This window comes from Hirundo rustica, chromosome 1, assembly GCF_015227805.2.
Source record: "Hirundo rustica isolate bHirRus1 chromosome 1, bHirRus1.pri.v3, whole genome shotgun sequence".
In the NCBI taxonomy this organism is placed as follows: domain Eukaryota; kingdom Metazoa; phylum Chordata; class Aves; order Passeriformes; family Hirundinidae; genus Hirundo; species Hirundo rustica.
The window spans coordinates 11270165-11295275 of NC_053450.1; the positions used below are offsets into that span (position 1 = coordinate 11270165).

The 25111-nt window shown below is 40.7% G+C and overlaps 1 protein-coding gene across 1 annotated transcript in view; it reads right to left on the reverse strand.

Moving 5' to 3' along the window:
• Positions 1 to 6971: 6971 nt before the first annotated feature.
• FER1L6 (fer-1 like family member 6) overlaps positions 6972 to 25111 on the reverse strand; it is a 66391-nt gene continuing 48251 nt past the window's right edge. Inside the window, exons 31-41 of the mRNA XM_040075882.1 lie at positions 24478 to 24603; positions 23315 to 23442; positions 21825 to 21995; positions 20504 to 20664; positions 17485 to 17627; positions 16822 to 16910; positions 14823 to 14921; positions 13101 to 13342; positions 12616 to 12779; positions 11303 to 11403; positions 6972 to 7158 (exon numbers count right to left, since the gene is read on the reverse strand). Of these exons, the coding sequence (XP_039931816.1) occupies positions 6972 to 7158; positions 11303 to 11403; positions 12616 to 12779; positions 13101 to 13342; positions 14823 to 14921; positions 16822 to 16910; positions 17485 to 17627; positions 20504 to 20664; positions 21825 to 21995; positions 23315 to 23442; positions 24478 to 24603 (1611 nt within the window). The remainder of the gene's footprint in view (positions 7159 to 11302; positions 11404 to 12615; positions 12780 to 13100; positions 13343 to 14822; positions 14922 to 16821; positions 16911 to 17484; positions 17628 to 20503; positions 20665 to 21824; positions 21996 to 23314; positions 23443 to 24477; positions 24604 to 25111) is intronic.

Below are 25111 nucleotides of genomic sequence, written 5' to 3' on the forward strand. Positions count from 1 at the left end.
AATATACTGAACTGCCTACAGACCCATAGAGCTGAGACAAGACCAGGTCATGTAGGATTGAGCTACTGCTGTCAGACACTGACCCTGAGCAGTGCTGAGGAGCCTCAGCATCACCAGAGCCTGTCCTCAACCACACATTCCACAGGGCAGCCTGCTCCAGTTGATAAGCCTGCTCCTGTCAGGATCAACCTGCTCTGAAACCTGGAGGTAGCAGGATCAGCTGTGAAATTTGGAGCTGGTTCCTCCTTTACACTTCTGCTGTGGGTTGGAATGTGCAGGAGCTGGGTTCCAAGTCTGGGTCTGATTTTTGCTGCCAAACCGGCTCATAAAACGCATTTTCTGAAACTAAATTTCTCTTTTCCCCATGGAGGCAAGTTTCCCAGTCCCAAGGACTGCTGAGATGTGAAACACCTGATTTTACATTTTAATTTACAGCCAATACCTGAAGAAAGTCAATAATTATGCTCAGTAATTAACTTGCTATGGGTTCTTGACCTCACAGGAAGCAATGATGAACAGATCTAAACCAGGTGTGTGTCTGCCTTTCACTGCTTTTGGAAGAAGAGTTTGTTCCATCAGTATTTAAAATGAAGGAAGATCCCAAGAGGTTGCTTTCTTCCATAGAGGGAATGACTTTTCTGCTCTTGCAGTAGTGGGAACAGGTGGCACAGGGGAGAAGAAACAGGAGTTTTAGAAGGCCACTTGGCAATGGTGAGTGTTTAATTTTAGTAGTGAGTGAGAGCTGATTTGGAAACCTTGTCTTGTGATCAGGGACTGCAGGAAAACTTTGTGCCCTTGAAGGAGGCAGAGGAGAGATCTGAAGGTAAGGTAATTAACAGGTAGGATTCATATCACTTGCTCTGCTTGTCCTTCAGCCCCATTGGATGGGTTCAATTAACAAAGCAAGGCATGACCAGCAGGGCTTGTTAAATACTGCAGCCATTACAAGACCAGACTCAAACAGAGAACTGATACTTCTCTCACAAGATGTCAGTCCCCCAACCTGTCTGGGAGTCCTCAGGATACTCATGGGGACTCATGAGGAACTTCCTTGCAGGGCAGCAAAATGAATGGGAGTAAATTCTAAGTCAAACCTGTTACTTTTTTGTGAAGCTAATGAAATGGAAGTGATTGCAGCAACCAGGGCTTAGTATTGTGCAGCAAGGTCATTTTCTTCCCATGAATAAATTAGCATATCTGAATAATAACCAAGTGGAACAACCTTTCAAGCATTTATCAGACCTCTTTTATTCTGTGCCTAAAAAAGGTTTCATGTGTGGCATAAGCAATGGACTTCATGGGGTCTGACACAGACTGTGATGCCACAGGGAATTAAATCAGCACCCCAGTGACCACAGGGGCAGGAGATCTATAGGTACAAAGATCTTTCCTCTTTGGCTCCAATGGGAAGACCACCTTGGACAACATAACATCTACTAGGAAATAATCTGCCTGACAATAATAAAAGACTTGGGCGAGGGGGAGTTCAGCTACACTCTGGAGTGTGTTTATGATACAGGTCCCCAAAGACTGATGGAAGAACTCAGCTGCTGCTGAGTGGGCAGCAGTGCTGACTTTGATGGCTCACAGTCCATAGGGACACTAAAACCAAGTTCTCATCTGTCTCTGCTTCCCTTTCCATAAATCCAGCTGACTCCTCAAACCACTAAATGGAAATGCAACCACTGATCTATAAAATTTCAGCTCCCAAACTAGAGATATTGTGTGGGAAAGTGAGATTTTTTGAAATAAAGATGCTTTGGCTCTTGACCTGAGGGTCTGTAGGGGCTCTACCGCCACCTGAATTTTAGAGGACTGTGATAGGATTTGAACTACAAATATAGTTCTTCCCAAACTTTCCTTTTTTATCTTTGGTTTTACAAACTAGAAAGGCCCTGAACAAAACCTGTGGAGACAGTAGAAAGCACCAAGCCTTTCCGTCTTTCCTTTCCCCATCACAGATGTTACAGAAAAAGAAACAAATATCCTGACAAATCATCCCAGCTTCATGTTCCAGGCTTTCGTCTCAGAAGTCTTTTGACAGGAAGTCAGAAAAGTCTTTCCCGTCCAAAACTTCAACAACTAGTTTTACAGCACACATGTTGACTCCACGCTGCAAAGGTCTGTGGTGGGCATGTCCTTCAAGGGCACATCTATCTCCAGTGATAAATGTTGACCCAGGATCACCTGGACAGCACTGGTTAAGGCAGATATTCAACTCTCTTAAGGTTCTCTCATGGCCCTGGGAGGGAAAATCAGAATGCCTGGCTTTGAAACCCATCCTCCATATTGTCACATTTTAAAAACCAAATCCATAAGTGCTCCTCACAAATAGCTACTGCAGCTCCTTGTGCCAAGAAGAGGAAGATCTGGCCTGTGATGGTACATTCACAATCAAGTTTCCAGAGCCATGAGCAAATCCGCTTTATGGTCATAGATGCTGATGGAATATCTGTGTGATCTGCATACCACCAGCATTCAGTCAAAGCAGAGCTTGGGACATGCAAACCATTTCCAAACAAAGATAATGAAGGGGAAGAAAGGCACTAACTGAGCAGAACAAGTCCTCCTAAAGGGTTGCTCTTATTATCACTCTTTTATTAATACACTGACTTTTCTGTACTGTATTCACCACAGATGTGTTCCACACACTGAAACAGCCTTTGAAACTGCTGTAGTGTAGCACTTTTGCACAAGCTGTGTGCATCCCTCTGCATGGTGGGTACCAGCTCCAGAGAGCTGTCAGCTGAATGCAAAGCTGCTCTCTGGGGTGAAACTATTCATGCACCAAGAGCCAAGAGCATAATGATAGTGTCAAGAGGCTTTTGAAAAGTGTTTTGTTAAGTGCTTTGGTGAGGTTTTATTGCTATGGCTAATTAAAAGTTCATCACAAGCACTAAATGCAGCCAATGTTTATTTGCTGTGCAGTCATATTGACAGGTCAGTGCTTTGTCAGTATATTAGAACTGTGTGCTGGTTTCTGGAGAGGATTAACTATTGCTTATCTGTCAGGAAAAAGAAACATCACTAACAAACAAGTAAACAAACAAATAAATCCTTGTCTCTTATGTTATACCAGCCTTTGCATTTGGCTCTTTTCCTAATATTTTTCTAAAATCTGGCATTTAAGTAGCAGCGCAAAGCTAAACAGTTTGTGCCATCGTGCTTTGGGCATGACAAACCTATCTGGATTTTCTTGTGCCTGAAATATGTCCTTGGCCCAGCAGGGCCTTGCAGCCGTAACCACTGCTCATGAGTGCAAGATGCCTTGATCTAGGATGGAGGAGTGGAGAGGCAGGGCTTTCAAACGAGGCTGCAGCACTAGCTGTAGCCACTTAGGCTGGAGGTAGCAAAGTGGGTGAAGGATTCCTCTGAGATATGTCTCAGGGTAGCTGACTGCTCTAGTTCAGGGATTGAGGACAGACAGAGACCCTCAATGGATGAGAACCTCAGAGAATGACAAAGAACTAAAGGAAAAGGAATCTACTGGAAGAAGGTGATGATAGTACAACTATACTGTTTGACCATCCCATCCAGAAGTGTAGACATCCAACAGGTTTCTGGTGTGTATTTGTCATATATTGTTATATATATATCTCACAGTATTTCCCAGTCTCCAGGGATTCTCAATTTTGCCCACTAGTGGATACCAAATTTCTCCTGTGCCTGTCTTAAAAGACATTTGGGAAGGAAGTCTTATCTTGCCTGTTGATATCACCTACAGGTCTGCTGTGTTTTCAGTATCTGAATGGTGAGGGAAAATGCAGGCTGCACATGGCCCTGTAAATTGGAGGTGATTTCCTCCCCTCTCTCAGTCTCCTCTTCACTCCAACTTCTGAGGCAGCAGTAGCCTGCAGTGCACTTGCATCTTTGCAGTTTCTCCCTGGCAGGAGCCCGCTGCTCAGGAAAGAGCTCCAGCCACCCTGCAGCAAAAGGAGGTGACGTTGCTGGGAGCAGTGTTCTCTTGTGCTGTTGGGTCAAGCACAGCCCTTTTGAGGAGCTGCCATATGAGAAAAGTTCTGAGCTGTGATGGGCAGGTCACTCTGAAAGAACAGCGTGTTGGAATTAGCCAGTCAATGAACGGTCAGCGTCATCACAGAGAGTTCAGCCAGGGCCACTCTCCAGTCAGAGAGAGGGAAGGAACATCCATTAATCCTTCTGGCTTGTTCCTAATGAAGGCAGCCTCTGCTCCTGATGTGGAGTCCTGGAGCCATGGCAGAGACATCCAGGAAGCAGACACAGAGTTTCTGCTAATCAGTGTAGCTCTGATTAGTCTTCATAGCTGCTTACAGAAGTGCTTAAAAAGGAGGCTGTCTGGAAGAGTTTTATACATTATGCTTTCTCCATCAAAAATGCATGAAAAATTATTTGTTTGCTATTGAGACAGAGATTAATTAGAAAATGGAAATAAGAGGTGGCTGTAATATACCAAATGTCTGGGAGGTTGGAATGAGATCTTGGGTTGAGCTCTTCTCCAGTCACAAACAGCTGATAAAAAAAGTATAAATTAGTCTGGAATGAGACAGATTTGCTCTGCACTTTGGAGCTGATGGCAAGGAGTCTATTCAGACAAGATGATAAAAATCCTTTTGGAGCTGGCAGCTGGCACACAGAGCAATGAGGAGGTCTGCCTCAAAATCAAAAACCTTTCTGAGACTAATATGTGAAGAAAGCAAATTCTTATACCACCTTGTCAAGGGCTTTCTTTCTTCCAAATATACAAGTAATTTTAACATAGTCATTGGTCACTATGAGACCAATCTGCTGGGTCCAGTGCAGTCTGTAGACTGGGAGCAAAGCACAGAATATTCTGCAAAAATCAGGACAGAGCAGACCACAGTCCAGTGCTTCACACCATCTAAGGCAGCAAGAACAAACAAGCAGAGTAAGGACAGATGAACACAACAGCTGCCATGCAGTACTGGGACCTCTGACCTGACACAATGGAAAAAATTCAGATTCATTGCCTTTTTGGCTGTCCCAACATACTCCAGTCATTAATATTTATCTGTCATCTCTTGCACCAGAATAGTTCTATTTGCTCTCACGGGAGCTTTTAAATTCCATTTCCAAAATTCATGGTATGATGAAACATATTAGGAGAAACAACATTTTCTTTTCTGTTTCATACGGGTTCTGTTGCAAACTAGCACAAAATTGAAGAGTGTAGAGTGATATGAGATGAAGAGGGACTCAAGGGTGATCAGCACCTTTTCACATCACTGTCTTGCTACATTCAGCTGGGGCAGATTTAACCATGTTATTGTGTTTTAATTTCTTGGTCAAAAGAATAACTTCTAAAGGAAAAGAAAACAGAAAAACTCACCTGCTGTGGTGCTTTGCCTTTGGTCTAGTTGTAATAGACTTTCTCACATACGTAGATAATTTAGTAATATTTATTATATACTTAGAAGATGAAATTTAGAAGAAAAATGGAGTCACGATCTGCTGGATGGAGTGGGGATGGGATGCTTTCAGCTTGCCTTTATCCATCTGCCTCTGTCATAAATGGAATGGGTATGAGGCACTCTTAGAGCAAGTTGTCCCATCCAAAATAAGCCTCTAAAATGCTTTTCAATAGTGAGATGTCTTGTCTGTGGAAGTTTCACTGATGTCCATTTTCCAGGCTAATGCAATTACCTGTGTTGTAGGCCAGAGGAGAACAGAGAGCCTCATTGCACAGCCTTAGCAGGCCAGGTACAAGCAGTACCAAACAAGCTTCCCTTGTAAGTGGCTTCTGAGAATTATCAAGGTGACTGCTTTTCTATTCCTGCACCCTGACCTTGGTAGAATTATCAGCATTTATAGGATCTCTTTGTCTCACCTTTTGATACTTTGAAATGTGCAATGGGTGCTCACACTTTGTGTGAAGGGTGCATGGTGGAAAACATTTTCACAAAGATTGTCTTTACAACAGATCTAACTGTGGGTGATCTAACACTGGAGGAGATTTGGATGGTTATTTCAAATTCATAACCACTCATCTGAAGGCCAAGTGGAATCATTGAGTTATCAAGCCTTGTCTTGTGCATGACACAGGTGGCAACATTCTATGTATTCTGAAGTAGGATGAGGATTTTCACACTGACGGCTGCATCAGGTTTCATTCCTTGTTTCCTTTAGTACTCCATGGTTTGTTCCGTTCTGCAGCCCTTCTCTTTTCCACTGCTCTTTGGCTTTGCTTTTCAAGCAGCAGGATTTCCCCTGCTCCCTACAAGGATCATTTGTTACCACAATGCCCATGGATGAGTCTTCATCTTCCTGATCCCTCTCCTCCAGAGACCACCAGCACTTTCAATTTGCAGCTGGAAAATGTTCTTTCAACCTCTGCTACTGCATCCCTGTTATCGGCACTTAACTCATTTATGAGTGTGTGAGATGTTTTTGTAGAGCACAGCACTTTTTACTGAGAGGTGCAGGATAAATTCTACACAACACCAAAAGAGACAATTTAAACTTAGACTTCTTTTAATAGTACCTTTTATCTAAAAATAATCATGCCCTTATAAGGTTATTGAAAAAAATAAAATAATTAATTATGAAACTATGCAAATAATGTATTATACATTTATCTTTGTGTAAAGATTTTGACATTAGTATTTAATCATTCTTCTGTAATAATAAATACTTGACTGAGAAATTAATTCCTGCATAGCATTGAAGAATTTACTCTTAAATTCAGTTTTAGGTGCATAACACTTTCAATAATAATATCAATAAAGCTTCAGCAGTAATGGTGTACATCATTAATATACATCATTAATTTACATGCATGATAATATACACTAGGGATGGATCTGAATGACTATTGAAAGAAGACATTCCAACATTCTGAGAGCTCCGGTTTCTGATGTGAATAGTTACTTTTTTTTTACAAGGAATGAAATGTATTTCAGGATAATTAATTCTTTTTGCCTGACTTATTTTTAGTGGAAGTTTTCTTATTTGATTGACTACAATGAGAGCCATGATTACCCTTTTCCTGTAACTATCCTTTCACTAATTGCACCCGGCAGTGTGTAGATAAAGAGAACCAGGAAGATAACGAGAATAAGCAGAATTATGCCAATGATGATATACTTCTTGTAGTTCCTCCAGATCAGGTGATACAGACACTTGAAAGGATTTACAAACCAAGAGAAGGACGTGTCTGGTCGGCTAAAGGGGAAGAAAGAAAAAGAAAATCTTTTGTTAAGGCAGATCCATCTCTTTCCAAAGTTATCCCACTGCAAAATATATATTTGAGACTTAAAAGGACTTTTAACTCCTTGGAACCCACTACAGGGATTAGAGAGAATGTCCACAAGTTTCACAAGCTGTTGGGTCACTTTTCTTCCTCCCATTCCTGAGCCAAGCTCCATACACAATTGTCATGAAATTCCAGCTCACACATCATCAATACTTCAATTTATGTCATGGTATCTGGTTCAAAATGGAAAACAAGATTACGATAAACCCTAAAGAAGAAATGCAGGCATGATGAACTTGAGTACAAAAGCTTTCTAGTAATTTCAAGGAATTTAGTGTCACAAAAGTGATAAAATCTGATTGCACAGCGGTAGTCATGATGCCATAATAATCAGATCCAGCTCAGGTCAGGCATGTGGCCCAAAATGGTGTATTTTCAGAAGAAATTTAAAACAGGAAATGATGAAATGAAACTCAGATGATTTGCCTGCATACATAAAGAAGAGCCACCTTCTTCCAGTGGAGAATATCTGCACCTTACAATCCAAGATTTTTCCAAATGTTGCCCCATGTTGTGTTCTCTTCCATACCCAGAAGTTTCTTCTCACTGTACAACAAAGCCGACTGCATACAGAGAGGAAAACAATGTTCTGTTTAGGAAAAATGTTGGCCTCTAGAATGACACCTGGGCTGGGAGGACACTGTGATGCTGCTCCAACAGCCCTACCCAAGGCAGCATGTGCCAGCTTTCAATGGGATGGCCTGATGGATGCAATCATGTTGGGCAACATTAACACCTGCAAAACTACGGCAGGTTGTCTTTCTTATCCAATGTCACTGTAATTGTACAGTGCAGCAATAAGGAGAATGACATGAACTGAGGGTTACAAAAAGCTGTGGATATGTCTCACTCCAGAAAGGTGTTCCAGGAACTTAGGCAATATCTTAGCCATCTGATGAACTCAGCATTCAGCAAGTAGAAGTAAATGCCAATATGACAGAAAGTCTGTTAATGTAAAAGGCAAACTGAACATCTTTAAATGAAAGACTGGGCTTTTTATTGAGGTGAAAATGATTCAGAAATAAATAATCAAATTAGCCTTCCAGGTTAAAAGGCATTATTAAAAAACTGGACACGCTGAAGATTAAAACCACTTGAGTAACAAGACCCTTTGTCTGCATGTACCAACTGCTTGAGAACTTTTCATAACCTTTAAATGCTAGGAAAAAAAACCAAACCAGACCGTTGCTTATTTAATTTGTTTCCTTTGCAATGTAGGCAATAGAACTCATTATCATTTATAGCAGTGTATTTATTATAATAGACTGCATCCGGAAAGGCATCATGTCTTGATTAGCAGAATTGAAGAGATGAATAACCTGATAGTGCTTTGGCCAGCAGGAAATTACACTCATTGAACCTTATTCTTTGTTTGCATGTTTCTCTCTCTAGTTCACAGACATTTAATCTTTGTCCATCTTTGCTATGGTACATTAAAGAGTCTGCTACTGTCTATAGCTCCTAGAAAATAAGTTTTTGTTCTGAAATGATTTTGTTTCTTAATTAAAAATAATGTTCACAAAACAATCTGGAAATTGCTCCACTCCTCTGGGTGTTCCTACATGATAAGAAAAAAAAATAGAATGAATCTACAGCACTGGCATAGAGATCTGGAGGTCCTGAGAAGAGAGGTCCCTGAGATCCACTCCTTCCTGAAGAGAACTTATTTGAAGGGTAGAATCAATATTTTTTTATCTCCCAGCTGATTGTGACTGCTCTGCATGTATGAACCACATATTGCATCACCTGGGGCCACTGAGCTGGTAAACTTTAATACCTTTAACGAGACTGAGGCATGCTATGTCTTCAACTATTACTTTATTTTCTTTCCAGTGAGTGAGTGTCTAGCTAAAATAATTTTTACTATTCACATGCTGATATTGCTTTAGTAACCTTAGGATTTATTCTGCCTGACTTTAAAGCCTAGGTGCTCAGTCTTGTCCTTCATGGGCTGTCTGCATGGGGAGAGGAAGGACCTTCAGGAGGGCAGCTGCTCTCTTTCCCCAGCTCTTGTCTTAGGATATGTGTGCTAGGTAAATTGGATGACTCTCCCACCTGTACCATGAGCAGCTACAAAAGGAGCCTGAATGTTTTGCTTCTGAGGTGGGTAGCGTCAAATGATGCTGTCTCCACCCTACTTTTGATTAAATTGAGGCATAGATCTCAACAGAGAGTAGAATTATGTTGAGCCATATGCTGGCTGTGTCTCATACCAAAAAACCCGCTGATTACTCAGTGCAAGATCTGGAGGAAGACTCTGGTTTTGTGACTTCTGGATCAACACACCTCCAGGCTGTGCAGCAAAGAGGCCATCAGGCTGGTGACAACTTTTTGGCCCAGCAGCACATTTGCAGATAAAATGCCATTGAGCTGAAAACAGGGAGCCCTAGGCAGCCATGGGTGCATGGGCTGGGTCTCAAAAACTGAGAGGAAAATGCGACAGTGCCTTGTGCATCTGGTTGACAACTTTCTGGATATGTAATCCTTCTATTACACTTGACACTCCCTCTTAAAATTCCCTAGGCTGATTGCTTTCCACCACAGAGCTCTTCCAATTCTCTCTCCTCTGAAAGAAGTGCTTTAGTTTCCATTGCTGGGAATCTTTCAAGCAGACACCTGTCAGGCAAAGCTTATCCTGCCTTTGGGTAAAGGTGTTGGGTGAAGTGATTGATTAAAGACTTTCCAAGGATAATTTCAAACAGTGCTCTAATACCTCTGATCTGATAATCCCTTTATGCTGCTTCCTTCTTTCTCATGTTTATCCTGAGATGTATCTCAAACCAGCAAAATTAAACAGAATATGTAATGATTACCATTATGACTAGCAATTGAATTTTAGAAGCTTTGGTAGCAGGAAATATAACATCAATTTCTCTCTCTCTTTTTTTTTTTTTTTTTTTTTTTTTTTTTTTTTTTTTTTTTTTTTTAAATCCTGATCATTAAAAAAAATGCTCAAGTGTTTTAGTAGAACAAAGGACTTGAGCCAAAATAGATTAAAAGTACTTTTTTCTGAATGCAAAAAACTCAGCTGATACATTTTTAATGTGACAAATACTGAAAGATAAACTGCTCCTTCTAGATCATTTGCCTTTGTTAAAACATTTTAAATGTCCTCATTAAAAGGCCTTATGATGAAAAATTAGCATTTCATTCTTTGAGTATGGAGTACAATAAAATTAGAGGTGGAAATCACATCCTTTGCATGTCTAAAGAAGGGCAATGGTGCTGGTGAGAGGTCTGGAGCTTCTTATGAGAAGCAGCTAAGGAAACTAGAGTTGTTCATTTGGAAAAAAGACAGCTTCAGAGGAGACTTCATTGTTCTTTACAACCACCTGAAAGGAGGCTGTAGCCAAGTGGGAATTGGTCTCTTCTCCCAAGTAACAAATGACAGGATGAGAGGAAATAACCACAAGCTGCTTCAAAGAGGGTTTAGACTGTGTGTTGATGAAAAATTTACTGACCAAAGGGGCTGTCAAGCGCTGGAACAAGCTTCCCAGGGAAGCAGTGGAGTCACTGTTCCTGGAGGTATTTAAAAGAAGTGTAGATGTCACACTTAGAAACATGAGTTAGCGATGGACTTGGAAGTGCTGGATTGATGGTTGGACTCAATGATTTTAAAGATCACTTCCAACCTAAATGATTCTGTTATTAATATAATAAATATAATCCATCTGATCTCTATAGGTGACCAAACTGAGATGTTGACTGTATGTGTAAGCTATGATGATTTAAGATGTTATCACATACCAGGTCAGCTATGGAATGAGCTCATGTGTGAATTCCAGCTGAGGACAAATGCTCAGCAATGCAATTTATTTAGGATTCCAGAGGAAGACATTTCAGCAAACCTGGAAGGTACTGCCAGCAGCAGTGCCAGCCACCAGGCCATACACAAGCTGGACAAATTACCTGCTGAAGGTTGGAGCAGGAAAGAGAGGAAAACCCTGGAGAGCAGTGAGGAGGTGTCCTGCAAGGAGGTCAGGTGGTTGCCTTTCCCCATCTCCTCCTGAGTGCCCCTGCCCCAGCATGTTCAATGAGTATGCTCCTACTCACTTGGGTTTTTCCAAGGGCTCAGGCTCCTTTCGAGCTTTGCCTACTGGATTCTTCTCAGCTTCTTCTGCTGTGACCAAGTGAAACTCAGCTTCCACTTTGCCCTGGATCAGAGAGAGAATGCGTAAGTGTCCGGTCCCGGGTTGTTATCACTAATTCACAGCAGGATTTGGAGAAATGATGGAACCAATTGAGGGCAAGGGAAATTCATTAAGGAAAATAAGGTAGTCTTTGCAGTTGAAGAGAAAGCACAAAGGAAAACCCAGGCACAAATTGCTGACTTGTGCTCAAGGACTATGGGAAAGAGAGGTCAGATACTTTCTTCCAGCCCCATAAATATATTTTATGCTTCTTAAATTATAATGTGATTCATCTGAGAAGACGTCTTCTGTCTATCACACATCCTGACACAGCTGAATGTCTGAGCTGGAAGCTGTGTTGCTGACGTGGACTGGATGTAATCCATCAGCAGAGGGAAATTCAGCCAGTCACAAGTGCTGGAGCCATTGAACTGTGAGGTCTCAGCTCACAAAAGGAAAATGGGATTTAAAGATTCCAGTTACAAGTCAGAGTGGATAAATCAAATCAGCTTTATAGAATGGATGAAAAACAGACAAATGACTTTACATAAATTTGTGATTTCCCTACTCTATACCTTTGTGGATTGTATTAATCTGAAGTGTTGATCTATGCCCATTGGCTGTGATTCAAGGCTGAAAGAAGGATGCCAATGAAAGTAATAAATGTGGAAGCAAGGGAGAGAGGAGAGATCAAAGTGGAATGGGAGAAAGGAAGTCAATTGTACTATAGTCGAGAATAGGGAAGTAAATCAGGGATTTGGAAGTGGAGTCCATTCACTAAATCCATGGAAAGTACCCAGTCAGCTTCAAGCTGAATAAGGCAATGAACTTGAAAATGGCACTTTTCAGTAAAACATCCTTTTTGCTGGAATAGACAGACATGTGAAGGAATGGTAAGCTTTTCCTTTTCCTAAGAACACTCTTGGAGGGTCAATGGAAGTCTAGATACAGGGGAAGAAAACTCCTGAAAAAGGACCAAAAGCAGGTGAATTTATAGAGGGCTATACTACTGGAAATGAGTAGCTGGTAGCCCTTGGTCTGTGTCCCCCTAGGGAACTGAATGCACCTGAAAAGGCACTTTAGTGCTCAGTTACCTGGGTTCTTCTGAACCAAATATATGGAGAGCCACTAAAGCATTTGGAGGAATCTTATGGATTGCCAGTGGTGGTTGCTCAAAATCCAAAATTAGCATATAAATCCCAGAGAAAAGCTGTTCAACTGTAGTGAGCTGCTTACCGTAAGCTCCCCAGCCTTGATGAAGGGCCACCAGCCTCTGACGCGCTTCTGCTGAAATATGGAGATCTTGTTTTCTTCTCTTGCTGCCACAACTGTGCCTAGGTCACAGCTCTTGGCTGTCTTTGCTGCTCGAGGGAACCCATTCAGGTCCAATTCAAGAGTGCCTGGAGAAAGAAATAATGTGGCAACACTCAGGGGCCAGAGAGACACAAAGACATTCAAATAGCAGCTTCCAGATGAGATACATGGATGAATTTAACAGCTGAAGATCTCTCTGTACTGTCAGTCATTCATTTGTATTGCCCTAGCATTCTCCTCTGATTCCTAATTATTGCCTTTACAAGAATTGTGTAAGTTGGCAATGTGGTGCTTCAGAAAGGGAAAAGCAAAAGCTGGGGCTCAGACACCACTTTGTGGATACCTCTGCAAAACACAGGCCTGGTGAGAGCTCAGATAAAGCTCAGGCAGATTCATTGCATACTTACCCAAGAAATCATCTGAAGAGAGTCTTTCAAAATCCCACACCTGAAGCACCAGCTCAGCAGGTATTTTGCGTTCTGTCTTTTCTAAGGAAAATATGTTTTCTCTTTTAGTAACCACCATGTGTTTCTCTGCTGGGAGATACTGGAATGGGAACACAAAGCGCCAGTTGAAGTTGCCCTCTCCTGTCAAGGAATTGTAATGTACATCTGTCTCTTGCTTGTCTTCTTCCAGGCCCTTTATCCACCTACAGCAAGCACACAGTGGAAAGCATCGCTGTCACCAGGGGATCTTGAATTGTAATTGTTACTTGGTTACAGCCCTGACCATTCACTAATTCCTCCCTAACCAGTAAGAGGCAACACACTGTTCGGGACTGTGACAGGCAACTACAGCCCTGGCTTGGGGATCTGGGGACACAGGCTGCTGTAATGACCAGTGGTGATCAAAAGCTGAGAAAGAGAACGTGGTTTTTATTTCAATCAGACCCTGAAGTACCACTTAGCCAGTACCAGTCTGCTATCGGCCAGGACACCTCTCCTTTAGGACAGGCAGTGGTGACAGCATCAGTTGTTTATCCAGCACTAATCACACTGTACTGATGTTTTGCATCACTGTCTCAAGACTGATATCAGTGTTCAGTATTAGAGCCTAAAATTTTTTCAATTGTTGTTTGCAGGTATAAACATGGTGTTAGTACAGCTGAAGAAGTCTCTTGATTTTTTTGTGATTTCCTCTTGGTTTCTGCTACAGTGTCCATGATATCAGATGTTCTGTGGTACAAAGGACAACACTTTCTTGAACATAATTTTGTCATCTGAAGAGAGGAAGGATTCAGCTAGGTATGTTTTCATTCTGTAGATGATTTATCACACCTTGAATAAAGATTAGCGTTTTCGTGCTGTATCCAAAGACAGTTTTCCCCTGCAGCCCCAATATTTCAAAAAGGAATTGTGAAAAATGGTAGCAGTCTGAAACATGACACTGGCCCAAGTGCAAATCCATGCCTGGTGACAGATACAGTGCCACATACGCTGTTTGAACATAATGAGATTTGTGTCTTCATCATTAAGGCACAGAAGCAAAAAGTTTCCCGCTCCTGGCTTCTCTGTCAGACCACTCGGACATCACTCTGATGGTGATGTTCTCATCACACTGCTCAGCACAAAGTCTGGCTCCCTATTTAATGCCTCAAAATCATGTTCTCAAAGCTCCTCTGCTACTGTTCTGAACACTCAATTCATATTGGCACATTAATCTTACTCTCTAGGAGTGGAAAAACGGCAAGAAATCTAAGACGAGTCTGGAATCTGAGATTTTCAGTACTTTGTACTACCATTTAAGCCCACCTAATTTCCTGCCAGTCCTCCCTGGTACTCTTTTCTCTGATTATGTCCAACCTCTCTGCATCTGTGTAAGCTCTTACAGTTCAAGTTCCGTAAGTGTTTGATGTCTCTCTGCCAAACTGTGAGCTTGGAACTTGTGTGCCATCTCTGCCTGAGTAGGAGCTAACGATTAGTGTCGTTTTAGTTACTTGATTTTCAGAGGAGGTAAAACAGGAAAAAAAGGGAGCAGTATCCAATATGAATGACTAATTTTGACAGGCATTTAGAGCAAAGTGCCAGGGTCACTGAATAGCTCATCAAATATTCTCTCAACATTTTTTTTCCTCTGATTTTTGAATGAACTATTGCATGTTATTTTGAAGACAAGTGTGAAGAACTTACCCTTTTACATAGATATCACTTGATTTTTGTCCTGTAAAGATATTTTCATCTTCCAGAATGACATCCTCTGTATTCCAGATTATTACCCTCAATTCATATCTAAAAAAGAAAAAATGATTGTGTGTAAAGCTCTGGTCAGGCACTAATGCCAACCTCTATCAAATAATGCCTTTATAAAGTGAGAAATATTGTATCTGTGCATCAGTCTGAGGTCTCTTCTGTTTACAGGAGTCTAGTGATAGATTTGGGATGTTGGGTCCCCTCAGCTCACAGAGTATAATGGACAATGACAGGGTCACTGCCAGCTTAGGAGGGATGGAAAATTCCTTGCTTTTTATATGGCTATTCATTTTCAACTATTTTCGCAAAAACACTGCAGTGAAACAAGGCAAAGTTGATTTGAAAATCTTCATCAGAGCAGTTTCCAAAATAGTGATCAGCTTGATAGTAAAGAATAGAGCTCCCTGGGAGGCGCTTTTTAGAAGAAATTGCATTTTGTGCAATCTAGGGCATTAAAATGGAAGAAGACTGCTTGGAGATATTTGCATTTAAGCAGTAACAATCATCTTTAGAAAGAACAGGGAAAGGAATTAAAGTTTCTCTATCCTTTCCACTCCCTATATGCAAACATTTATGGTAATCATCCAAAGCTCTCAAAACTTGAGGTGAAATACAGATATTGCAAGTAACCTAAAAATTTAATAGTGAAAAATTTAGGTATTCCTTGAATCATTGTATGAACTGCAAAACAAAAAAGACAAACAAACAATGTTTGATAACACCAACATACAATTTCCCTGTTATGACATGTCTTGTCTTGGAAATAGCCACAGTCTCAGGGTGTGGAACAATTTGCTTCAGAATTTACCAGAGACTCTACATCATGGAACTCTTAAGGAGCTCCATGAAAAGCTAGCCTCTGCCTTAGCCAAAGAAACTTGAATCTGCAGTGCCCTACTCGAGTCTTGTTTTCAAACAAAGATCATCAATTAGAGGTGTTTTCACAAAGTTTTCGAAGTTTCATAGAGGCTGGAGCCTGTTTTGCTGCAGCAAATATGCATTCATCAGCAAGATGTGTAACTTGTGTTTACATGTACTGGGTTTTTTTCTCATAATTAATATTCAACAGTATTTTCCCCTGCTATAGTAGACTACAAAAATGGCAGCAACAAATTTAGTTTTAACAGCCTTGATTAATTTTAAATCTGTTTGGATTGGAAAATGCTTGTTGTTAAGGAGTTTTATAGAAAGTTCTGGCCTGAAAGGAGTAATTGCTACATGGATTCTTTGTTTGTTTGTCAAATCAAATATTATAGGAATAGTACCTGATGATATTTCAGACATGACATTCTCAGGAAGGCCTTGCTAAAATACAGGATAGGATGAGAATTCTGTTTCTCACTTTTGTGTTTTCTTTACAATATTCAATTAGCTTAAACAACTATGTGCAGTATCACATATAAAGCAGCATAAGGAAATGGGAGAAGGCTATTCCAAACAGATCTCTTCTATCTGTTGCTGCTTAATGTGTTTCTTGATCTTATCCTTGAACAAGTTGTTGGAAATCCAATACATGTAATGCTATGGCAGTAAATTAAAGAGCTCAACCAGAGTAAGTTATCTCACTGAAAAAGCTACTGAAACCAGAATTAATTCTTGCAGCTCAACAAGTAGATGATAACATAAGAATTACTTGCCTCTAGCCACCTGCAATGTCTTTATTATAAAGGATAAAGGGATAAAGGATAGAAAAGGATATCTTTGTAAGAAGTGTGTAATAGCTCTTGCTGAAAAATTGCCAACAGTTCTTTGAGTCTTTTAATGGAGAAAACCAGACTTGATGCTCCTCTTTAAGTCATGTGAACCTAAGAAAACTTTCCTCGGGACTGGAGAAGTTTTTTTTAGTAGTTCATTTTCTACTTATTTCCATACATTTAAGAAAGACTCAGTCTTTGAAGAGTCGTTGCCACTGTGGTGGCAGGAAAGCATAGAGCATTACCCTTTGGGCTTTCTTGGTGAAATGTCCACAGGAGGTCCTGGCAGGGGCATATCGTTAGGAAAGAGGTCAACCCACATCTGTACACGACCCTTGAAAACAAAGAGATAAACATCCCTATAACCCTATTTTACAGAGGCTTTAAAAGGCTTTAAATGTAGGTCTGACATCCAAAATCACCACTTCCCTTGCAAGCACCAACTAGCTCAATATTCTATAACTATGATGTAATCTAGGAACTTTCTATACAATATCTTTTTCATGCATATATTCTTTCAACCTTTCAGGTATTTGGTGAAGTTGAAATAGAGCTCAAACATTGTCAGCTTCAAGGTAAAATCCATGCAAAAATAGTATGTGATAAACAGAAAAAAAGAGAACCAAGATTTAGGTACAAGCAGAGGTTTTGTTAACTTAATAAAGTAAAGCATTTAAAAGAATGAAAAATTGCAGTTACACCTTGTGTAATTACTGTGTATTTGGTAAGTGGCTGTGTACATACATGGATGACAGTTTCCAGGTTCATACTCCATAAAGTATTGCATTTGGTGCAATACTGGGATGCTCGCTCTGTAGGTTTGCAGTTAGAGATAGAAACCACAATAACTGGAGAAAATGAAAACTGCTCCTGAGTCTACCATCACCACCACCACTGAGTTGCTCTACCTGTTCCATGCCTGGCTTATCCTTATGATAAAGAGGCCGAGTCTCAATGTGCTCTGGGACCAGTTTGTAGCCAGCTCCAGGGATTTCTTCCCAAGCACGTAAAACCTTTAAGGAGAGATGTTCGTATGATTCAACTGGCTCCTCTATAGGAAAGAATAAAACAAAAAGAACAAGGAGAGCTGAATTATAATATTGAATCCCTTGTTAATATGTTCCATTAGTTATTAGGAGTACTCATTAAAAACTTGCTTGAGTTAAGAGGAAGGTTTTATATATCCCACCTAAATAAAGGATGGCCTTGAAATGCTTCTAGTTTGCATAAATAAGGGGACCCACTGGGTTAAATAGAAGATTAGCACTCAGGCAGCAGTTTTCCTGTAAAATACAGCAAATCATTCCACTACTACAGCAGCAGTTTTTAACAGGAGGATGGAGGAAACACATCAGCTATTCTTTTGACAGAAAATTGCAAATTTTTAAAGCCTGTGAAAGACAAAGAGATTTGGATTTGATAAAGCTGACAATAAATAGGCACTAGGAGTTAACTGTCCCTCCTCTTACTTTGTGATGGAAATGGCAAAGACTGCCTTAGAGAATTGAATCACACATCAGCGGAAAAGGGTTGAAGTCCATGGGCAAGAACATTTCACCTCCTGACGCTCTCACCTTGGCCACTGGAAGGGATACCTAGAGAATGGCACCTCAAGGAAGGACCAGTGCTAATATTGAAAGTAGCATGGGTGTTATAAAGCAGAGAAAGCCCTTTGAGCTTTTGAGATTCTCTTTCCTCCCTTTTTGTGTGGGCTCCACACAAAAGGAGCCCAGAGTTTTGACAAGTGATATCTTCTAGATTAGAAGTCCCTAAGTGAGAAGAAGGTTAAGATTTATTTGTGTCAACAAACTGTTATCACTTTTCCTACGCAGGTTGCTATGTCTGAATTACTGATCGTTGGCAAAAGACCCATTTGGAATTTTAACAGTAGGTGTTAAACACTCCCTTACAGCTCAGAGAGTGAGGAAGGATGATCCTGTGATTATGAATCTTGGTTCCCTCTTGTGCACCAACATCTAATTTTAGCTAGCTAAAAGCTAGGTCTCTAGCTGCTATTCAGTCAGGCAGCCTCAGTAACAATGACACAGATTATCCTACAATATCCTGTATCCTCTCAAAGACACCTTTATAAAGATTTTTTTTTTTTTTTACCTTTGAAGATCGATTATTTCTTCCTATTCACTACAGGTAGTCCTGGGAGTAGTGGACAGGCAGCTGGACTAGAAGATTATTATAGGTCTGTTCCAACTGGACTATTTTTATCCTATCCTATCCTATCCTATCCTATCCTATCCTATCCTATCCTATCCTACTTCTCTCTTCCTAGAGCAAAGCTAAGTTTTTCCTTCCCTTGCAAGTTAAAGCTGGATGGATAATTATAATTTTCTCTACCTGTACAGCGGAAATGGGACTCCTTTCCCATTTCAGTATGCCTCTAGAGCTCATATCTGTGGCCTTTGTTAGTTTTACAGATCCAGTCACGGCCACCACAGGAATCCATCAGGAAATAAGGACCCAGATGTACTTGTCAGAACAGCAGTCTGGATAGAAATTATGTAAAGACTGCATGCAATAAACTATTTCTGTACAATATTGAAAGGCTTGTGTACGTAAGTCCTTTGGTCTTTGCCATCTGGTTCTATATTTCCTTGCTTCCGATTTCCATCATCTTATCTGACATTGGTTAGTCTGAAGCTCATTTTAGTGAACCAGAATTTTGATTGAGGCATCCTGCTGCTGGTAGTCACGCTCAGTCATCTGCTAGTGAGGAAAACAAAAAGCAATACTGGAGTAAAAAATCTCCTTCAGGCTAAGAAATCAAAAATGGATCAACTCTTCTCCCTTCAACAGTGCTTCCTCAGCAGCCTTCCACTCAAGGTGTGACCTGCATTTTGTAGTTGTCAAGAAGAATGTAGTCAAAGAAAAACCAACACTGATAAGGGAGTGGAGGTTTTCTTACACTGCCAGAGTGTCCACTACTGTCTCTGAGACCAACTCCTTTCACTGTCCTCAAAAGGCTCCATCCTCACACCTCTTTTCCTTATTCTAAGTACAAAACTGAGTCATAGAATGGTTTGGGTTGGAAGGAATAGTCAAAGACAATCTTGTCCATCCCCCCTGCCATGGGCTGGGGCACCTTTCACAGATGACTGTGTCCCACTCCACCCCAATGAGATATAGACACTCAAGGTCCCAACTGCTTTGACCTCTTTTTAACCTGGGGGTTCTGACAGTAAGTCCTATCCTGCCATAATCTATTATCCATGGATTCATGAACCCCACAGATACCTGGATTTACAGAGTGCTATTTCAATGCTTCAGAAGGGGCGTCAGAGTGGCAGTAACCAAGAGGAGGAAAAAGCCAGCAGAGAGGAAAGACAGGTAAGGTAGGACTGGCTGGTAAGTAGCCTGGAATATAACTGTGATCGGGGATTTGTCTGACCTGGAGTAACTCCCTTCAAAACAGTATTTCCCTTCCCTCTACTTCTCACTTCTTGGGTCTATCTATTCCATTGTTTTAATTTAGACAGAGAATACATTTTTTGGAAGACTATTCCTGACTTCCCATGCTTTGATATTCTGTGGGGACGGATTTCAGAGCATGCACAGACCAACACAAAGGCAGAAGACATATTCCGAGTGGGTCCCCCACACTCCAACCAATACTGGACATCCCATCCTTGGGGTCAGGTGGGAGCTAGTCCGAGGTATTCCCCAACAGCCACCATGGGGATGTCAAGTCATCAGCAGCAACTATTTCACTCTACAGATTCTTTGCAATTTAGCTGCAGCAAAAGCTGATACAGACACAGCATTCATTGCCAGAGTTACATGAGTGTTTAAGAGCAGACACAGGCTCCAGTAATCCAGCTTCAGAGTTCATAGCACAGCAGGGCTCCAGCTGTATCTTGGCACACTTCTGGTACTGCTACAAGGCAAAGGAAGGATGCTGAACTACTTCATTACCGTTCTCATCCTCTGTGAAGACTGTCTGTCCCTTGAAGACTTTTGTTCCTACTTGTATCTCTCCTGGCCTCATGAAGGGTCCACTTATTCTGTAGTCCTTGCACAGCTTAGTGAGGATCTCGCTTGGCTTGGTTGCATCTCGCCACGCATTATACCCTTCTCTGCAAGGAGGGACCAGAGTGAAGCAAAATGGGTGAGGTTTTCCTTCAGAATAGTGCACTGACAGATCAGGAATTTCCATGCAAGGATTCACTTTGTGGTCAGTGCCCCTGATATATGCTCAGTCAAATTTTCCTTTGTTCAGCACTGCTTCTTTCTTCAGACACTCCCTCTGTCTGCTCAGGTCCTTGGAGATCAACCTCCTTTCTCTTAAAACACAGGAGAAGCTGAGGCAGCCTTGCCTACAGCTTAGATAAAGTAATAGTATGGGCATGCTTCCCATGAGGAAGAGGAACATAGCTTGTTCCCTGTTGTACCTAAAAGATTCAAGTTTACATATGCGGCCTCCATTCAAGGAGAATTATTCTGCAGCTCCCAGATGCAAAGGAGAAGCTCAGGTTATCTGGGACCTGTAATCAGCACATAAGGAAATATCTCACACTGGAGACTGAGCTGGCAAGGGAAGCTTTGGGGTTTGGTCTGTGTTCCTGGATTGCTTTTTGACACTGTCCACCCATGGTTTGTAGATAAAATGAGAAACAATTATAGAAGAGCACCAAACACACATCTGCCAGGTTAGTGCCCCACCCCAGGACAGCAGAGTTATTTTAGATCCACTTTCTCTGCATTAATTAATTTTTATGCATGAGGTCCTTGAGAGTGCAGCAGTCTGGCAAGGACCAGGACCTCAGCCTCACTGCCCCACGATTCACCCCATTGCAGAGGTCGTGTCAGCAGCCTCTGCTCCTGCTCCCCCAAATGCTACACCAGTCCCACCAGCCTTGCTGCGATTACTCCAGCTGCAGCTGAATAGCAGAGAGCAAAGTAGAGCCCTGGCATAATTTCTCTGAGAGATGTTTCCCATTTGCCCTTTATGCCTGTCCAATGGCAGTTTATCAAGCAGGTATTTTGTAAACATCAGCTGTTTACTATCTAAAATACTTCTTGAACCAATGGTGCTGTTAATTTAAAAATATCCACTTCCCACTGAGGCTGGCAGTTACCCATAGCCACCACTAAGCTCTTTGGTGAGTTTTAATTAAAATACCCTCTGTGACACTTTTGTGCTGGAGAAAGCATAATATCTGGAACACATCAGTAATTTCTCCTTCAAGTCAAGTCACTCACTGTGAGCTCTGTTGCTGCCTGAAGGAGTACTTACATTTCATATTGACTCTGTAACCCACAGGTAGCTCGATGTCTGCTGTAGAAACGATTTTCCAAATCAATTTTAGTCTCTCCAATAAGATCATCTGTCCCAATGAAGTCATGGTCATAGATCAAGACTGTGAGCAATGAATCCTTGGGGAATGTAGCTTGGATTTCAAATGATCTACAGGGAAAATTGAGACCTAGTGAAGTCAAATCAATTTTGAACCCTAAAAGGCTAGGCTAATTAATGCCATGCAAACAGTGCATGAATAGTGTCTCTTTTAATATACACTGGGCTTTTTTGGGAGTGCTTTTTGCTTCAATTAAATATTTGAACATGCTGGAAACATACAGTGCAAAAGTATATTCTTCTGCCTGCTTCCCTAGCACCCTGTGTACTGTCCTAAGACTGTTCCTACAATCTTGAATCGAGTACAGCTAATACAGCTGTATGTAAGGGTTCTCATACATTTCCAGAACCCCCAAAAGGGACACCTAAGTCTTTTCTGGTTTCTTGCAAAAGCTTCAGGTTAAATATTGAATATATGAATCTGGGGCACACAACAAAATGATCAGGCAAAAGTTTTAAATAAATTCAAAAAAAGCAAAGACAAGAAATCCCCTCTCACTTGGTGCATTTTTCAGGAATCAGTATTGTTGAGAAGTTAAGTGAAGTTGAAAATATAAAACATGATTGTAAAAGAGATTTGAGAATTTACTGAAAGACAAGACATCCTGGTCACCACAACACTGCCTCCAGATTTCTCCAAAGCACAGAAGAAACTGAAGGATGAATTTTCTACTTTCCCCCCCATTCTAGGGTCTTTCAATCCAAAATAGTATAGTTTCTCTGTCTTAATGTACTTCCACTCCAATTCAAAACATTTTCAACCTTCTTAGGTTGAAATTTACTGGGTTAAATAGGGAAATTTACTGGGAAAAACCCTCCACAGCTATTAGCATTAAAAAGATAATTAATTATCATTGATAATAAAATAATAATTAAATCATTGATAATACAAACTGCATATTTACTGATACCTTGCCCCTGCCTCCCCCTTTCAGAAGGCTGTCTGAGTTCAAAAAATTCATATGAGATTTGATTCATATGAGAAAAATCTTACAAGATTTATTTAGCATTCTATTCAACCTGAAACAACAGCAAATATTGTGAAATCACACTTTACTGTTCTGATAGTTATTTTGCTCTAAACATAATGTATTAATTTTCACAGACAATTATAATTTGTTGCTTCATTTCCTCTCACACATCATTTTGCAAAACCTCTCACAGATTGCATTACTTGGTTTGTTTTGACGGGTATGAAAATGAAATATTATCATACAGTGTGATACCAATTCCCAGCGTTTCAACCATCTGAATTACAAAACATGCAAACAGGCAGAAATCTGCATATAGCAAACACTTACTAACAGCAACAGTGGTAGCAAGAGATAAAGCACAAATTACACTGAATACAAAAATTAGTCATCACTGACCTTCCAAATATTGGGTTTAGCTGCTTGGGGATGTAGTTTTCCCTGTCTTTAATTTCAGTGTTGCCCAGCCTCAGCACAATGTAGGGATCTGACTTGCCATCTGGATCAGCTGGACTGAGGTTAAACGCCTGTTAAGAATAAAAATTGTATACTCAAGAAGTTTGCTTAAATACCTCAGGGTCCCTACACAGAACTACGGTTTTCCTGCCCAGTCCTGGGTGTTCTGGAAGTTCAGGGGCTTTGCTGCCTCTTGTAATGTAAAATTTGGCCTGTAGTTTTGTAGGCTACTATGAAAAGATGATCTGGAGGAGAAGAGCATTTGCAAAGCTGGAAGCGTCCACCCATCACTAAGATAAAAAAGGCTGAACAGGAGAGGCAATGCTGAGGAAGAAGCTGGCTACAAAAGTGCAGGTAGAATTCAGGAAAGATTTACCCACAAATGTTGTTCCAGGTCCTTGAACAGCGCAAGCCAATTCTTTATAGAATCACAGAATTGTTAAGGTTGGAAAAGACCTCTATGTCTCTATATTCATTCAGGAAATAAAATAATCTCCTCGTATTTTATTGCCACAGTCTCTCTGCATGTCATATTTCTGTCTTAGATTACCTGCAACTTCTCAATTTCAGAGAAACAAAACTCTTGTGTTTCTCTGAAATATGAGTTTCTTCTACCCATTTTACCTCTCACACTGTTCTCTCTCATCTTGTGCTTTGTATTATTTCTACCTTTATTGACCCCAAAATTTATCCACATGTAGAACTTTCATAGTACGCTATTCACAGTTCCTCCTTACCTCGGTTTTGTTTAAGTGTGTGTCATTTTGAACAACTCTACTCATTAAAACTGGCTACATTTGCATACTGTGGATGGAACAGGTTGTCTACACTATGTTAGTTATGTATCCAGAGCTTTTAGTTTGAATAAGAAAAGTGATTCTCCAGTCTTGCAGAAATCTCCAGATTTATTGTAATGAATATACATAACATTTCTACTCTGAGCGCCCATTTTTATGGTATGAAACACTGAAATATGACCAGAAAAAAGAAACAAACCCCATGGATGAGGATTTTTAGAAGCTTCACTGCAAAGACACTTAAAGTAAACTGAGTTGAAAAGAAAAATCCAAGTTATTTAATGGTTAAAAGAGCATCTGTCTACTTACTGCAACAATATAAACCCTGATGAGCACTTTGACAGAGTGGTTTGGGGGTATCCCTTGCAGGATGCGGGGCTGCCCTCCATCCAGCAAGCTGCCATCCTCAGGACTTGGGTATATGCAGAAGGAGCCCTGGAAATACATTGACTTTTATCTCCCTTGAAAACAGGTCAAGCGCAATAAAAAAAACAACCCCTTGAATGAAAAAAACATTATTCATGCAACTTGTTTTGTGGAAGCCCTCACAGGGAACCCAAACTGCATTACACTAAACATCACTTTTAAAATGTCTTTTCTCTACAATATGGTACTATCATATCTAGGAGTACCTCCCTGCCTATTGACTATTTAAACCTAATACCTGTAAGTGTTCTAAATTCTTTTTTTTTATCATTAATATTTTAAAAATAATATTTTAACCATAACTGTATACTGGCAAATTAGTAATTCCATTGGGTAAGTTTCATAATGGTGTGACAGGAATCCAACTGTATTTTTGTGATGCCTTGGGAAGGGTGACCTGGAACAAAGACCAGACAGAACTAAGAGAATAAAGTAAGTATTTATTAAAAGGCCTTTAAGGATACACCTTGGGCAGTACAAGAGCGTGGCCAGGGCTACACCCAGGATGGACCCAAAA